Source organism: Macrotis lagotis, chromosome X (genome assembly GCF_037893015.1).
Source record: "Macrotis lagotis isolate mMagLag1 chromosome X, bilby.v1.9.chrom.fasta, whole genome shotgun sequence".
NCBI classification, from domain to species: Eukaryota; Metazoa; Chordata; class Mammalia; order Peramelemorphia; family Peramelidae; genus Macrotis; species Macrotis lagotis.
The window spans coordinates 701,689,214-701,706,884 of NC_133666.1; the positions used below are offsets into that span (position 1 = coordinate 701,689,214).

General features: G+C 38.4%; 1 protein-coding gene across 1 annotated transcript in view; it reads right to left on the bottom strand.

Moving 5' to 3' along the window:
• The window catches only part of LOC141497212 (uncharacterized), a 48,202-nt gene that overhangs the window by 19,817 nt on the left and 10,714 nt on the right, over nt 1–17,671 (bottom strand). Inside the window, 1 exon segment of the mRNA XM_074199859.1 lies at nt 12,640–14,173. Within this exon segment, the coding sequence (XP_074055960.1) occupies nt 12,640–14,173 (1,534 nt within the window).

The following is a 17,671-nucleotide window of genomic DNA, read 5'->3' on the forward strand; positions in this document are numbered from 1 at the left end:
GATTTATCTAAATCCAAGAGTAGGAGGTTGAGGTCTCCTACTAGTAATGTTTTGCTGTCTATGTCTTCCTGTAACTCATTCAGCTTCTCCTCCAACAATTTGGATGCTATTCCACTTGGTGCATACATATTTAGTATTGAAATTGCTTCATTGTCTATGGTACCTTTTAGGAGGATATAGTTTCCTTCCTTATGTCTTTTAATAAGATATATTTTTGCAGCTGCTTTGTCTGAGAAGCAAAATATATTTTGCTCTAAACTTTTACCTTTATTCTATATGTATCTCTCTGCTTCAAATGAGTTTCTGGTAAGCAGTATATTGTAGGCTTCTGGTTTTTAATCCAGTCTGCTATTTGCTTACGTTTTATGGGAGAGTTCATCCCATTCACACTCAAAGTTCTAATTACTAACTCTTTATTGCCCTTCATGCTATCTTCCCTCTGTCTGTAGTTTTCCCCTTTTCACTTTATTCATATTTCCCAGTATTTTGTTTCTGAATATCACCACCTTCAGTGTGTTTGCCCCCTTGTATCCAACACCTTTCTTTCCCCTTTTCCTTTGCCCCTTCTTTCTTCTATTAGTTCCTCTTTTCCTCCCCCCCTTGCACTTTCCCCTTTTAATACTTGAAAGATAAGATAAGTTTCTAAATTTAACTGAATGTGTGTATGTTAACTTTAGATCCAATCTGATGAGAGTAAGATTCAGGCGGTTCTCATCTCCTCCTTTCTTCCCCTTTATTGCAATAGGTCCTTTGTACCTCTTTATGTAATGTGAATCACCCCATTCATTCTCCTCCATTCTCCCATCTCTTTACTGTCCCCTCTTTTTAAGCAGACATTGTTTTTAAATCATTCTACCAGAGTCACAGATAAGTCATGAATGTCCATCACTTCTGGCTAAGTATATTATCTCTAATAGAGTTATAATTCTCAAGAATTAAGAGAATCTTTCTCTCAGGTGGGAATATGGCCAGTTTCATCTTATTGGATGGTGGTTTTTTTCTTTACCCTTTTTTTACCTTTTCATATATCTCTTGAGTCTCCTGTTTGATGTCTCAATTTTCTATTTAGCTTTGGTCTTTTCATCAGGAAAAATTGGAAGTCTCTTATTTCATTAAATGTCCATCTTTTACCCTGGAAGAGAAGGCTCAGTTTTTGCCAGATAGTGGATTCTTGGCTGCATTCCAAGCTCCCTTGCTCTTTGGAAGATCTCATTCCAGGCTCTTTGATCCCATAGTGTTGATGCAGCTAGGTCCTGTGTAATCCTTACTTTGGTTTCTTGGTATCTAAATTGTTTCTTTCTGGCTACTTGCAGGACTTTCTATTTTATCTGATAGTTCTGGAATTTGGCCACAATATTCCTTGATGTTTTAATTTTGGGATCCCTTTCCATAGGGAACTGATGTATTCTTTCTTTCTTTCTTTCTTTCTTTCTTTCTTTCTTTCTTTCTTTCTTTCTTTCTTTTTTGTAGTTTTTTTTTTGCAAGGCAATGGGGTTAAGTGACTTGCCAAAGGCCACACAGCTAGGTAATTATTAAGTGTCTGAGGCTGGATTTGAACCCCAGGGCCAGTGCTCTATCCACTGTACCACCTAGCTGCCACTCGATGTATTCTTTCAATAACTATTTTTCCCTCTGGTTCCATGATATCAGGGCAGTTTTCCATCACTCAATCCTGTAATATTAAGTTCAGACTTTTTTCTCTTCAATGTTTTCAGGAAACCCAAGGATTCTTAAGTTGTCACTCCTGCATCTATTTGAGAGGTCAATGCTTTAGCTGATGAGGTATTTTAAGTTTCCTTCTATTTTTTTTCAATTTTTTGGTTTCATTTAATAGATTCTTGCTGTCTCATGAAGTCATTAGTTTCCACAGATTCCATTTTTCTTTTCAGTTTTTGCAAGGTAATGGGGTTAAGTGGCTTGCCCAAGGCCACACAGCTAGGCAATTATTAAGTGTCTGAGGCCAGATTTGAACTCAGGTACTCCTGACTCCAGGGCTGGTGCTCTATCCACTGTACCACCTAGCCACTCCTATTCCATTTTTTTAAGAGAAGAATTTTCTTCATTTACCTTTTGCAACTCATTTTCCAATTGGTCAATTCTATTTTTGAAGGAGTTTTTCATTTGCCCAAATGTAGTTTTGAGAGGATTTTCTTTTTGCATTTGCCCAATTAAAGATTTGAGAGAATTATTTTCTTTTTTGTATTTGGCCAATTGTATTTGCCAAAGATTTGTTTTCTTGTTGTGAGATGTTAATTTTCTCTTGAGTTTTTTTTCCCAATTTCTCCAAATGATTTTTACCCTCCTTCCTGATTTCTTCTAGGAAGTCTTTCTGGGCTGGAGACCAATTCATAATCTCCTTAGAAGTTCTAGAACTCTCTGGGTTCAGATCTGTGCTTCAAAGTAGCTTTCAACAGGCCCCCTTTTCCTTCTTCATTTTCCTAGGATCTTGTGTTGGGGCAGGGGCTGGTTCACAGAGGTTTGGTTTTGAAAACCCTAGAGGCTTTGCTCACTGAGTTTAGTAACTGCAAGTGAGCTGGCCAATAAGGGTTGCTAGAGGTTTTCTCTGGAGTGTCTGTGGCCTTGATTTGAGGCCCTCTCCCTAGGCCTGGAAGAGGTGGGGGGGGGAACAGCAGGGTCTGAATTTTCCTTGAACAATATGGGCTGTGCCCTGGGGAGAGAATGTTAATCTCCCTATTCAGCTGAGGGAGCTCTGCTGCCCATGTCTGAGCCTGGGGGGCAGGGGGAGTTGGGGGGCTGTTATTGTGTCCTGGGAAGAGGGCTCTGATGAAAGTATGGAGCTCACTGCCCAGGCTGAGTGGATCAATGTCCAGCAGCACTCTGCAGCTCTCTGTGCTGGAACTCGCCCTCTAGCTCTGCTGGCTTTCCCCGACCACTGCTACCTCGGCCAGAGACTCATACCCTGGCTTCCACAGTCAAAACCTCCACAGCTAAGGTTGGTCCTTTGGCTTCACCCTGCCCCCACTGGCTCTCTACTCTCTGACCCTGGTTCCCCCACAATCCCAGAAGACAGATTTTGAGGTAGATTTTCCTCTCCTACCTTCTCTTTCTGGGTTTTGTCAATTGGATTTCTGTTAAAAGATTTCTTTCATATTATTTCTGAGGGGAAGCCAGGAGACTTTAGCACAGTGCCTGTCTTCTCTCTGCCATCTGGCCTGGAAGAATTCATATTTTTCTTGGAGATTTTGGATTTAGAATCTTTAATTTTGTTTTCTTCTTCTGAGTATTTTGATTTTCCTTATCCCCATAAAAGTCAGATTTTTTTCCTACTTTTTTTGGTTCATTTCCCCAGCCTATAACATGATTTTAACTCTTTGTTAATGTGGAGTTTTGCTTCCAAAGGGTAGGGTTCAGTGTCCCAAGTTTGGGGGGTTTTTTTGAAGCTATTTTCAGAGATACTTCTAGGAACTTGCAAGTTTTCAATTCTTCCTAAGGAGGGTTTGTATCACTCTTCTGACCTGTGCTCTGGTCTGTAGGTGACCACAAGCATTCCTTTCTGTCCTGGAACCATGTGAAGATTCCCAGCTCTGCTGCAGCTGTAAGCTTTCTTGTACTTCTGCCTTTTTTTTCCCTGGGATTGGGTCCCCAGACTGTGACCCAGATCTGGGTATGGATCAAGTTACAGAGTCCTGCCTCGGTGATAGCAAATTTCCTTATGATCCCCTTACTATCTGTGGTCTGAGAGTTCTGGCAGCAGTGACTGCTACTGATTCAGAGATCCCTTCTGATCTGCTGGGGTCTGGGCTGGGCTACTGAAACCTGTGCTGAACTGCTCTACTCTCACCTCAGTGTGGCAGACTTTTCCTGTTGACTTTCCAAATTGTCCTCAAAAATCTCTGGGCTGAGGTCTGGAAACCACCACCACTGCCACTGACCTAGTCATCCTGTGGTTTGTTCCGATTTCTGGGGCTGGTTTGCTCAGGTGAGGCCTGCATTGTTCTGTGTTTATTTCTCATCTCAGTGCAGGAGACCTTTTACTGTCAAATCTTCTGAGTTGTCCTGGGCTGGAAAATTGTTTCACTCAATCTTTTTATGAGTTCTGCTACTCTAGAACATGTTTTAAGTCATTATATAAAGGTATTTGGAGTGGTTTGCAGGAGATCATCAGAGAATTTCTGCCTTTATTTCTGTTATCACTTGTTAATGAGAAAACACTAAGGATAGGTAACTTGTGCCAGGTCCCTGGATATGCCACACATCTGGTTCCATAGAACCATCTCTTGGGTTGTGGTCTTGGGATCCCATTCTCCTCCCCTAGAGACAGTCCTCAAGAATAGACCAACCTGCTCACTGACCACAGTCACCAACTCTATTCTTCCACTATTAGATACAAAGCATCCCCCATATTAATAGCATCACTAGAAATAGCCATCATATACCACTTTAAGGTTGGCAAAGCATTCCTCATCTATGATCTTATGTCATTCTCACAATGACCCGGAAGCTAGGAGTCATTAGAAATAGAAGATTCTTGGTGCTGGTCAAATCAAGGATGAGGGAATTCTTCTCTCCAGGCCCAAACCTCACCAGTTGCTGACATAACTGTGGAAGCCACCCTTCCATCAAGCTTATATATAATTACATATTTCTGAGAAATATCAATACTGGTATTGTCGTCTGCATTTTAGGTAGTAATTATTATTCTCTTTGTACAGGCAATCCTTTTCAATTGAAAATTTATTTTATTTGTCCAATTATATGCAAAACTAGTTTTCCAACATGCATCCATCTGCAAATTTCTGAGTTCCAAATTTTTATAACACCCTCCCTTTCCTCCCCTCTCCCCAAGGTGGCAAATAGATAAAAATCGTACATGTGCAATTGTGTTTAATATATTTCCATATTAATTATGTTGAGAAAGAGGAATTAAAACTATGTAGAAAGAAAAAAAATATGATGAAGAAAGAAAAAACCCAGAAGAAGTTTTTAAAAAGTTTACATGGTATACTTTGCTCTGCATCAAGACCCCACAGGGGTCTGAGTTCAAATCCGGCCTCAGACACTTAATAATTACCTAGCTGTGTGAACTTAGGCAAGCCACTTAACCCCATTTGCCTTGCCAAAAAAAAAACCCAAAACCCTAAAAAAAATAAAATTAAAAACCACCCCTGATTTCTTACAGAACAATAGAACTCTATTACATTCATATACCATAACTTGTCCAACCAGTCCCCAATAGATGGGCATCCCCTCAATTTCCAATTTTTCCACCACAAAAAGAGCTGTGATAAATATTTTTGAACATGGGGGCCTTTTCCCATTTTGTATGATTTCTGTGAGGTATAGACCTAGTATGGATATTCCTGGATCAAATGGCATAATCAGTTTTATTGCTTTTGGGGCATGGTCTGACAATCTTCTAAAACCCTTTTCTATCTATTCCAACCCTCCTCCATTCATGGTGACCTCTCTCCTGGTGTGAGGAAGGGGCTAGAAAAGGTGCCCTAAAAATGTCTACTCAACCAACCCTGGCCTCATTACCACAGCATGATGGAATCCCACAAAAAAGTGTACAAAACCTTCTTCAAATGCCTCTCACCATTAGTGCATGAAATATGCACACACTCATAGACAACACAAGATCCAATAGACCTGAAGTAGATTCTTACAGCTATTACTGTAAGAGAACCCAGCAAGTATCATTCAAATAGCAGCCCTGAGTGAAGCAAGGCTGAAAAATGAAGGCCAGATTACTGAAATCAGAGCTGGATACATGTTTTTCTGGATCAGGTGCAGTGAAGGGGAGCATCATAAAGCTGGGGTAGATTTTGTAATCAAAACTAGTCTAAGGGCAACTAGGTGGCACAGTGAAAAGAGCACCAGCCTTGGAGTCAGGAGGACCTGAGTTCAAATCCAACTTAGCTGTGTGACCTTGGGCAAGTCCTTGCAAAAAAAACAAAAAAATTAAAAAAAAACCAGTCTAGTCAACAAGATTGTATATCTGCCAAAAGAAGTGAACCACAGGCTCATGACAATGAGATTGCCAGTTCCAGGAAAATGCCAAGCCATCATCAATCATGTCTATGTTCCCACCATGGCAAATCCTGAAGAGGTCAAAGACAAATTTTATGAAGACCTTATTATTAATGTACCAAAAAATGACAAGTTTACAATTCTGGGTGACTTTAATGCTAGAATAGACTCAGATTACCTAATATGGCGGGTAGTCCTTGGGAGGAATGGAGTTGGAAACAGCAATGGTCACCTAAAACTGAAGACTTGTGCATCTCATGACCTTTTCATCATAGAGGCTGTTTTCCACTTACCTAAATGAAATGAAACTTCTTGAATGAATCATCACAGAAAACACTGGCATCTAATAAACCATGTGATTGTAAGGAGAGACAGACAAGATAAGAGAGTGATGAAGACAATGTATGGTAGAGTGCTGGACTGATCACAGACTCATCCTATCCAAGCTAAATTTTCATATTCAACCAAAGTGGTGGCCCCAAGGCAAAATGAATACTAGAAGAATTAAAGTCTCTGAATTAAAGTTGCTAACTTGGAGGAAAAGTTGAGTCAAAACACAATTGGCAGGGGTAGCTAGGTGGCACAGTGGATAGAGCACCGGCCCTGGAGTCAGGAGTACCTGAGTCCAAATCCGACCTCAGACACTTAATAATTAGGCCTTGGGCAAGCCACTTAACCCCATTGCCTTGCAAAAACTAAAAAAAACAAACAAACAAAAAACCACAATTGGCAACAGTGGAGCAGAATAGAAGTGCTCAGCTTACAGAGATCTGCTCTTCATTTCAGAGTGGAGCACTGCATTTCCTCATCTGGGTCAGGAACTCCAAAACATCAAGGCTGGTTTGATGAAAGTGATGGGGAAATACAGAAGCTGCTAAATAAAAAACAACTCCACAGGGTTTATCTGTAGGACAGTTCATGAATTTCTAAGAAGGCAGTATTTAATTCCATCAAAAATAAACTATAAGTGAAGCTTAGAGAGATTCAGAATTTTTGGCTCAGGAGGAAGACAGATGAAATTCAGTTTTTTTGTTGATATTAACAATCCAAAATCCTTTCATGACTCCCTGAAAGCTATTTATAGGGCAAAGTTATCAATGATGATTCTCAACTACTCACTGCTGATTGAGCCACATTGATTAGTGATAGAGACATGATCCTAGAGATATACATAGAGTTTTTAACAGACCATCTTCAAGCAGTGCAGAAGCTATTGACCATTTATTTAACCTCAAGTTGAAGTCAATTTATTCCTAACTGAAGGTTCAACTGAAGAAGAGGTTTTTGAATGCCATTAGGCTCCTTTCATGTGGCAAAACATCTGGTGCTGATTCTATTTCACTGAGATTTACAAGGTTAGGGAGGGAGGTTCAAATGTCCATACAAAAACTGACTGAAGTTTTTCAGTTAATATGGTGTAAGGATTGTTATCCCCCAAGAATTCAAGGATGCCATCGATTTTTATTTGATAATGGAGGACAGGAACTAGCCAACCAGAGGTTTTTCAAAGTGGCTGACCAAATCACATTCTTTGGATTATGAAGAAATCAAGGGAGTTCCAAAGAAAAACTCTACTTTTGCTTCATTGACTGTGTGCATCACAACAACTAGGTGAGATAGGAGTGCCAAATCATCTTACTTGTCTCTTGAGCAACTTGTATGAGGGCCATGAGGAAACAGAACCGAACATAAAACAATTTATTGTTTTGAGATTAGAAAAGGAATAAGAGAAGATTGTATATTTTCACCTTATTTATTTAAATTTTCTGCAAAGTGCATCACGTGAAATGCAAGGCTGGAGGAATCAAAAGTTGGAATTGAGAGGAGAGTGTAAAAGCTGACTTGAAACAACTGGACCCATTTAATTCCAGAAAACAGAGGGAGAAGAAATGGAAGTAGTGTCATATTTTTCTATCCTTGGGTTCAAAGATCACTGCAGATGGTGACTGTAGCTATAAAATTAAAACACCTGCTTCTTGGAAGTAAAGTGTTAAAAGAGAATTGATGTTCATATTGATCAATATGACATATGTAGTGAATTTACTAATTTACTAATAATTTAGTTTCTAGAGATCCTTTTCAGACTGTCCTGGGAATCAGAGAAACAAAGCAGTGTAGAATTTGTTAATCCTGACATGACTTCATCCTTTCTGTGAATAGTACTTGCCTCTGTTAAGTGAAGTGAATCAGAAAACTGTATGACCTGTTTTGTACCCAAGCACAATAATGGGGTACTCTCAAGACTATATAATCAACCTGGGCATTCCCACAGGATTTGAGGATCCCTATATTGTCCTTCTTTTGTGACCAAGTCTCCCAAAACCTGCTTTACTTGTATTTTCCTACACTAGTGGGCTTATCCTAAGAATATCACTCAAAAACTGATTGTTTTGTGATTCACCTTCCCCCTATATTCCCACTTATGATCATGTATATAATCTCTGCTTCTACTGCAGAAAGGTAGAGATATCCCAATTTGTAAATCTATTTCTTGCAATGAAAATAATTATTGAATTACTCCATGATTACTGGCTCTCTGTGTCTGGCCTTTTCTCTTTTACACAGATTAGAGACTTGCTCAGTAAAATTTTGTTAACAGAAGCTATGGCAAATCTGGACAGTATATGAAAAATTAGAGCTATCCTCTTGCCAACAAAGGTTCTCATAGTTAATGCTATAGGTTTTTCCAGTAACCATGTAGACTTTCATTATAAGGAAAGATGAGTGCCACAGAATAAAAGGTTTTGAATTGTGGTGCAGAAGACTTTTGAGGGTTCCTTGGCAGCCAAAAGATGAAATCAATCAATACCTCAAGAAATTAATTTCAACAATTCACTGGGGGCGGCTAGGTGGCCCAGTGGATAGAGCACTGGCCCTGGAGTCAGGAGTACCTGGGTTCAAATCCAGTCTCAGACATTTAATAATTGCCTAGCTGTGTGGCCTTGGGCGAGCCACTTAACCCCATTTGCCTGGCAAAAAAACCCCCCTAAAAAACAAAACAAAAAAAATTCACTGGAAGATTGAACACTTAAGCTGAAAAAACTATAACCACATAATTAGGAGAGAGGGGTCATTGGAAACTAACCTTATGTTAGGAAAGGTAAAAGGTAAAAGGTAAAAGGAGAGGGTGGCTAGGTGGTGCAGTGGATGGTACACTGGCCCTGGAGTCAGGAGTACCTGAGTTCAAATGTGGCCTCAGACACTCAAGAATAGCCTAGCTGTGTGGCCTTGGGTAAGCCACTTAACCCCATTTGCCTTGCAAAAACCAAAAACAAACAAACAAACAAAAAAAGCTTACAGCCTTCTTGAAGATGAGACCAAGGGCTGCTAGGTGCCACCTCACCACACCACATAAGAGTAAGAACGTGGAATCAAGAAGACTCAATTTCATGGGTTGAAGTCCAGGTTAAGATACTTACTAGGTTTGTGATCCTGGCAAATCACTGAACCCTGTTTATCTTAGTTTCATCATCAGTAAAATGAGCTGAAGAAGGAAATGGCAAATCTCTCCAGTATCCTTGCCAAGAAACCCCAAACCCCATCCCCAGTGGGGCCATGAAAAGTCAAGACAAAAATGAGATGACTGAGCAACAAACAAGGCAAGATTGTCATGATAACTTTAAGCAATCAGGTCTAATTTGATGACAATGGTTTCCATAAGTCACAGCCTTGTTTTATGAAAGATTGCATTAGTCATTTCAAGACCACTGAATCTAATTGTCCAAAGTAAAATCCAGTCAATGGAGGTAGAAAACTCTGAGCATTAGTAGTTTATTAATTAAGCATAAATGTACTAATAAAGAGGGCCAATGGTTTTCCCATTGAACTAAGAACTTGAAGAGAGCCCACCCTCATTTTAAGGATATAATAAAGAACCAAAGTTGATAGATGGAGAAAATAATGTAATTGATTAAAAAACTGATTGCATCATGGGGGCAGGGATACTATGCTTATCTGAAAGTCTGTTAAAAACTCCTCTTTCCATCTTGAAAATGATATACTCCTTTGATTAAATTTTATTCCTATGTTGTGCTATAACATAGCACAATAAAAATGGTGATTGCAAATGAAACTGCAAATCTACTATGTACCACTTGCTACTTCCTTCAAATATATCACAGAAATATTATAAAAATTTCTTTTTTCCTTCCCTCCCTTTGCACTAGAGATGGTTATAATTAGACAAAAATTATTCTGTATACAGTTTAACTTATCAGCTCTGTCTCTGGATGCAGATAAATGTCTTTCTTCACATGTCCTATATAATTAATATGGGTATTCACCAAGAGTTATGGATGGAAAATGAAAATTTAGACAACACATCAGGAAAAAGTATACTAGTAATGAAGTGACCAAAAAAAGAAATGTTGCCTCTCAGGGTAGTTCATGTCCATCAAGGTATTCCAACAAGATTGTTTTAGTGTTTGGGGATTTCTTTTTGAGGATGTTAAAAAGAAACCCAAACTCTATCACCACATCATATCAATTACTTATATGAGATTATTTTTTACCATTACTTTCCTGATTGATGTCAACTTGTATGCTTAAAAAGTAGGCTTAGTCACTGGCATCTCATTAAAGGGACTTGTCACTCCAATGTTTAGGAAAACACCAAAACAAAAATCTAAGAAATGCTTTTCAAAGGTAGATTCAAAATGGCTGAATGGTTTTTAGCATTTTTGCCTCGCTCACTCACTGTCTCTAAACATTATGCTAAAGAATTCCAGGATAACTTAGAAAATATGCTAGAGCAAATTCTAATCAGGAAATAAAAGCATTAAAATTAATTATTTTTTGTACTTATCGTGGGTTAGGATGATAAACAGAAAGGTCTGTGAATACTAAGATGGAGGCTGCCCAAGAGTAAAGACCATTATTAAAGTTACCATTAGTTGTGGGAGTGTTGGGGAATCATGAGAGACTGTGCCCTGGGATATTAAGGATTTTGCCACTGAGCAGGCAGTACCAGAATAGAAAGAGATTCCAAGTAACTCCTGAATCAGCACAGGGGACAGCTAATGATTCTGTCTTTTATTATCTGGTCAGTTCTTGGGTGGAAAGGAATAGCTGGGAGCAAGAGAGTGTGGCAGCTGTTTACTGAACAATGAAAAAGGTACAGAAACAGACTCTTTGGCAATGAGCCCATGAACAAGATGTTGACTAAGTTCTCACCTTCAAGCTTTTTACATAAAAGGGGAGTCATAGGAGCCAGCAGTTCAATCCCTCTGAACATAGAGAATCTTCAAGTAGGCTAATGGTGAGAGAGTTCAATAGCAATCTACTGAAACTCAAGTGTAAATTATCCAAATGTGGATCAGAGACATTTTGAACTTGGACTAGAAGGGCAGGGAATAGACCTCCCCTTGGATCACATATCACTTGGATGGAGAAAATAATGTAATTATTTAAAAAAACTGCATCATGAGGTAGGGACAGTATACTTAGCTGAAAGTCTCTTAAAAATTCCTCTTTCCATCTTGAAAATGGAAATGCCTGCCAACATGCATGGTCCTAGACTAAGCTATGAAAATAGCAGAAGGATATTAATAGTCTGACATCTCGCTACCACCTCCTCTTAATACAAGGACAAATCCAGTCTTTAGTTTACAATATCATAAATTTCTGCAGATTGGGGAAAAGCTTTCCATTCCACTTATATATTTCTTGTCTGCCTACCCAACTTGAGATGTGTAAGTTTAGAGTAACCACCCCAGTGTTCACATGGACTATTTGTGCCTGACCTTTGGCAGTGCATTCTGAGCTTGTATTGGTCTGATCAGCTACAGTCAGACACACTGTAATTTGTCTGAGAGATGTCATTTTGGTCGTCTTTGATAATGAAGGACAAGAATCAACCAACCCAACTTGGCCAAAGTTAGAAAAACAGAGACTATCTCTTGTTAATTCTTTCAAGTTTCATAAAAAAGCTTTTTATTCTCTTTACGCCTTTTTTCCTTTGGTTGATAAGACCAAAGGAAAAGGTCAGTTTGGTTTTACCAAGATACAATACTGCCTCCTCCAAAGGGGTTGTTGAATGCCCCATTTGACTATCTAAAACCCCTGAATACATGTGACAGATGCCTCTTATGTAGAATAAAGTTCCCTTAGATTCCCCTTCCTGATGGGCAGAGCAGGAGCAACAAAAGACTTTTTAGAAAGAAAGTGCAAGACTTCTTAACCAGATTAGTAGTGGATACTTTTTTTTTTCCTAAAAAATGTTCTACTCTGCCTTTTGTTCATCGGAATCCACTCCTCGACATCATGATCTTTGCATCATAGCAATCTTGAGGCAGAAACTATCTCAGATTACTGAGAAGTTTCTTGATTGTCACAAGCAGTGACCTGGATGTATTCTAAATACACACATACAAATTTCCTCTAAATTGCCTGAATTTTTATACCCTTGGGCAAACAACTCTGATTTCTTCTCTTCACCAAACATTTTCCCCCGGTTGATATAATATTAATAGAAATTCTTTTTCTAATACTAAAGACATTCTGCCTTTTAGAACAGTTCATTATGTTCTTTTCGGCAATCCTTGTTTATGAAACTTTGCATTCCATTTAAAGGTCTTTCGTCATTCATGTTAGTGTTAAGGCTTCTTTTTAATATGAATTCTCTGATGGGAAATAAGATCTGACTTTTGCCTGAAGGCTTTACTACACTGATTACATTCATAAGGCTTTTCTCCAGTATGGATCCTCTGATGTGTAGTTAGACTGGCCCTATGAGTAAAAGTCTTTCCACACTGATGACATTCATAAGGTTTCTCTCCAGTGTGGATCCTCTGATGTTCAGTAAGACTGTATCTCCAAGTAAAAGGCTTTCCACATTGATTACATTCATAAGGTTTCTCTCCAGTGTGTATTCTCTGATGCTTAGTAAGACTTTCTTTCCATGTAAAAGCCTTTCCACAGTGATTACATTTATAAGGTTTCTCTCCAGTATGAATTCTCTGATGTATAAGAAGACAGAACTTCCATGGAAATGCCTTTCCACATTCATTACATTCATAAATTGTGTCTCCTGTGTGGATTCTCTGATGTGCAGTAAGACGGGCCCTCTGAGTAAAAGTTTTTCCACACTGATCACATTCATAAGATGTGTCTCCAGTGTGGATTCTCTGATGTTCAGTAAGACGGGCCCTTCGTGTAAAAGCCTTTCCACATTGATTACATTCATAAGGTTTCTCTCCAGTGTGGATTCTCTGATGTATAGTAAGACTGTCCTTCCATGTAAAAGCCTTTCCACAGTGATTACATTTATAAGGTTTCTCTCCAGTGTGAATTCTCTGATGTGTAATAAGACAGGACTTTTGTGGAAACAGTTTTCCACATTGATTACATTCATAAGGTGTCTCTCCAGTGTGGATCCTGTGATGTGCAGTAAGACTGGCCCTCCGAGTAAAAGCCTTTCCACACTGATTACATTCATAAGGTTTCTCTCCAGTGTGGATTTTCTGATGAGTAGTAAGATGGCCCCTCTGAGTAAAAGCCTTTCCACATTGATTACATTCATAAGGTTTCTCTCCAGTGTGGATTTTCTGATGTGCAGTAAGGTGGTACCTCCGAGTAAATATCTTTTTACAGTGATTACATTCAAAAGATTTTGCTCTAGTGTGAATTCTCTGATGTAAAGTAATATTATTCTTCCATCTGAAAGTCTTTCCACATTGATAATATTTTAAAGGCTTCTTTCCAGTATAGATTCTCTGATGTTTAATAAATGAGATCTTTTGTGGAAAAGCCTTATCACACTCATTATATTCATATGGTTTCACTCCAGGGTGGATTCTCTGATGTAAAATAAGACTCTTCTTCCATCTGAAAGTCTTTCCACATTGATAACATTTATATGGTTTCTTTCCAGAGTGGATTCTCTGATGTTTAATAAGAGAGGTCTTTTGTGGAGAAATCCTTCCACACTGATTATATTCATATGAATTTTCTCTAGTGTGGATTCTTTGATGTGTAGTAAGATTGGACTTCTGTGTAAAAGACTTTGTACATTGCTTACATTCATAACGTTTCTCTCTATTTTGGATTCTCTCACGTGGAGCACAGAATTCTATCCATGTGAAATCACAGGGAAGATCCTTTTTGACTCTTTTCTTGTGAGTTTCTTTCACAGAAAGACTTAGTTTTTCAATAGTCTCCTTCATTTCAAGTCTGATTTCCTCTTCTGAAAAAACAAACAATAAAACAAATAAACACAGACACTATGCTCACATATAATTTTATATTCCCTTCCTTTCATTAGTAGAAGCAAAAATCATTTTTTTTATTTCACCAAATAAGGAAAATAATATCACGCTTACACAGGCAGAACTAATCATTTTTAAATGCCACTAGCTCACATCCTAAGAGTGATTTAATTTAGAAAGTACATTAAGTTCTGACAATGAACCTGTGACACAGGCAGGGACAGCATCCTCATGACATTCAAAACTCAGATCGTGAACTCAGGATGCTTGAGTGACTTCACCCAAATTCCAAAAAGTGATTCTGGGTCTCAAACTTTGTCAATGGACATGCTCTATTCACAGTACTCAACAAAATAGCTCCATTTTCACTCTTTCCATTTCCCTTTTATTGTCTTCATTTTTAATCCTTTCTGCATTGACACAACACCATTTGGTGCACATATACCATATAAGCAATTTATTTCATGATCCATTCTATCTGTAAGTGTAATGTAATTTCCCTGGTGATAACTTTCAATCTTATTTTTTCTGTTGCAGCATCTGAGGTCACATGCAGAATACCAACCCTGTAGTACTTTTTTTTTAAGGTTTTTGCAAGGCAAATGGGGTTAAGTGGCTTGCCCAAGACCACACAGCTAGGTAATTATCAAGTGTCTGAGACCGGATTTGAACCCAGGTACTCCTGACTCCAAGGCCGGTGCTTTATCCACTACGCCACCTAGTCGCCCCCATTACTTCCTTTTAAAAAAAAAGTTTAAATAGTCCAGCTCCCTAAAATCAAATTAAAATCCCTCTAAAAAAAACAGATTAAAAAACCCATGGCATTTCCCATGTCTGAAACTATGTCTCACATGGGAATTAGACTGAATCATCCTTTTGTAAGGAAGCTGTCAGCCTGCTTCACTATTAGTCCTCTTGCAGTCCTTCCTATTTAGAGTTTCACAAGGGGGCAGCTAGGTGGCACAGTGGATAAAGCACCGGCCTTGGAGTCAGGAGTACCTGGGTTCAAATCCGGTCTCAGACACTTGATAATTACCTAGCTGTGTGGTCTTGGGCAAGCCACTCAACCCCATTGCCTTGCAAAAAAAAGAAAAAGAAGAATTTCACACAGCTAATGAAGAATTGAGGCTATGGTCAAAGGGATTTGAGCAAAAAATTTGTCAATGGTAACTTAAGCAGTAGATAATTGTCCAATTTGGTGATAACAATATTAATCCTCTGAGACAACAAGAATTGCATGTTTCAATCTTAATAGCTGTATTTCTGTAAACTATAATGATCAAGAATACTTTGCTTTTGAGAAATAAATTGTCCTGCCTACAATAAAAGAGACCTAGAGTCAGAACTCTGAGTCAATGGTACTTTATTAAATGGTCCATGGTTTCCTTTAATAAAATGGATCTCAAAGCTTCCTCATGACCCAAGATGCCTGTCCTTCCAGGGTCATACTTTTATAGGAATTAATATCTCAAATACAGAATAATTTCATTGATTGATGTATGATGCTTAAGATAAACCATGTAAAACAATATGTAAGCAGGTGGTCACAAAATGGATGAGCACTTCTTAGGTTAGGCAGGAGGAGAAGGCACAAGCCTTACATATTGACTAGGTGGTCATAACATTGTCATCAGATAGTCTCCTGCTTATATTAGATGAGAGAGAATGGTCCAGAAATACCAAATAAATTGGAACTTTTCATGTTATAATGTCAACTCCGTCACACTGGGTTTTGTCATCAAAACAAGGAAAACCAAGGGTGGAGCCCTAGTTAGCTTTCTATTATTGTTCAAGTGATCTTAACATCTGCACCTCACAGTTCTGGGACCAATTATATTGATTGACACTGATTAGAATATAAGTAGGGGGTCCTCATTCATTAAATCAACTCTCTTACATTCAGTGATTACATTAAATTCTGACTGTTTCTGGTCAAGTGCAACATATTCTTTTACTTTCTCAACTTAATATCAAATTATTCCCAAGTTTTCATGTGCAAATGATCACAGGCAAGCAAAGACCCTCAGTGACTGTCTATCCCTGCCCCAGAGGAGTTGTCTGGCTTATTCCTGGCTTATTTTGTAATCACATCTCATCAAACCTTAATTAGAAGATTAAGCCTTTCCTTGGACTCATTTTTATAGCAGTGATAGCAGGCTATTTGAAAACCATGATTTCTACACATGCACAATAGAGATCATCATGAAATCATCACGGCCTATGCCAACGTTTCTACAAAAACACATCAAAGTGTTACTCAGTAAAATGAAAGGTTGTTTTCTAATTTTAATTTATCCTTTATTTAAATTACTCTTCTATCTCTTGGCTTTTTAATGGAATTGGTTGACAACAAGAGTTAAAAATTCAGTACAGTTTCAGTGAAAGAGTAGCCAGTTTATCAGTGGAAGAAAAGACAAAATTATATCTGAAGAAATTTTGTCTTTTCAAAGGTTGTCTGGTACATAAATATTACTTAATTAAAACACAGAGCAATATTTACAATTGACCTGCAAGTTTGTCAGATACACTACTTGTCATGAGCCAAGGAAGAAATCTTTATTACTTAATAAATAGTTAAATAGTTATTATAATTCATTTTGGCTAGTTTGAGAGGTTAACAAAATCCATTCCCTCAGAGGGAACTTGTCCAATTCTCCATCCATTTTCCATCTCAAACATGTGTCAGCATTTTCACTGATTTCTATTTAAAAAATAAGACTACTAGGACGGCTAGGTGGCGCAGTGGATAAAGCACTGGCCCTGGAGTCAGGTACCTGAATTCAAATCCGGCCTCAGACACTTAATAATTACCTGGCCGTGTGGCCTTGGGCAAGCCACTTAACCCCATTGCCTTGCAAAAACTTAAAAAAAAAAATAAGACTAGGGGGGCGGCTAGGTGTCACAGTGGATAGAGCATCGGGCCTGGAGTCAGGAGCACCTGAGTTCCAATCCGACCTCAGACACTTAATAATTACCTAGCTGTGTGGCCTTGGGCAAGCCACTTAACCCCATTGGCTTGCAAAAAAAAAATAAAGACTACACTTGATGTTGTAGTGGACCTTGAATGCTGGATCTTTATTTGGGAAGACCTGAGTTTCAATTCCAACTCAGAAAACTTACTAGTGCTATGACTATAGGCAAGTTACAGGACCACAGTTTGCCTCAGTTTCTCTATCTATAAAATAACAATAGCCACCTAACTCCCAGAGTTCTTATGAAGACAAAATGAGATAATATTTATATAGTGCAGGAAACATAGTTGGTGCTATATAAATGCTGGCTATTACTTTTATTTGATGTTGGTTAATTGCTCCTGAATTTTGCTCTCGTACTTTAACCATTATTATTCTCACTCCTTGTAGTTGCATCTTTCCCTGTTGTATCAGATATATTCCTTTTTTTTTTTTTTTGTTTTTAAAGATTTTATTTGAGTTTTGAGTTTTACAATTTTTCTCCCAATCTTACGGCCCCCTCCC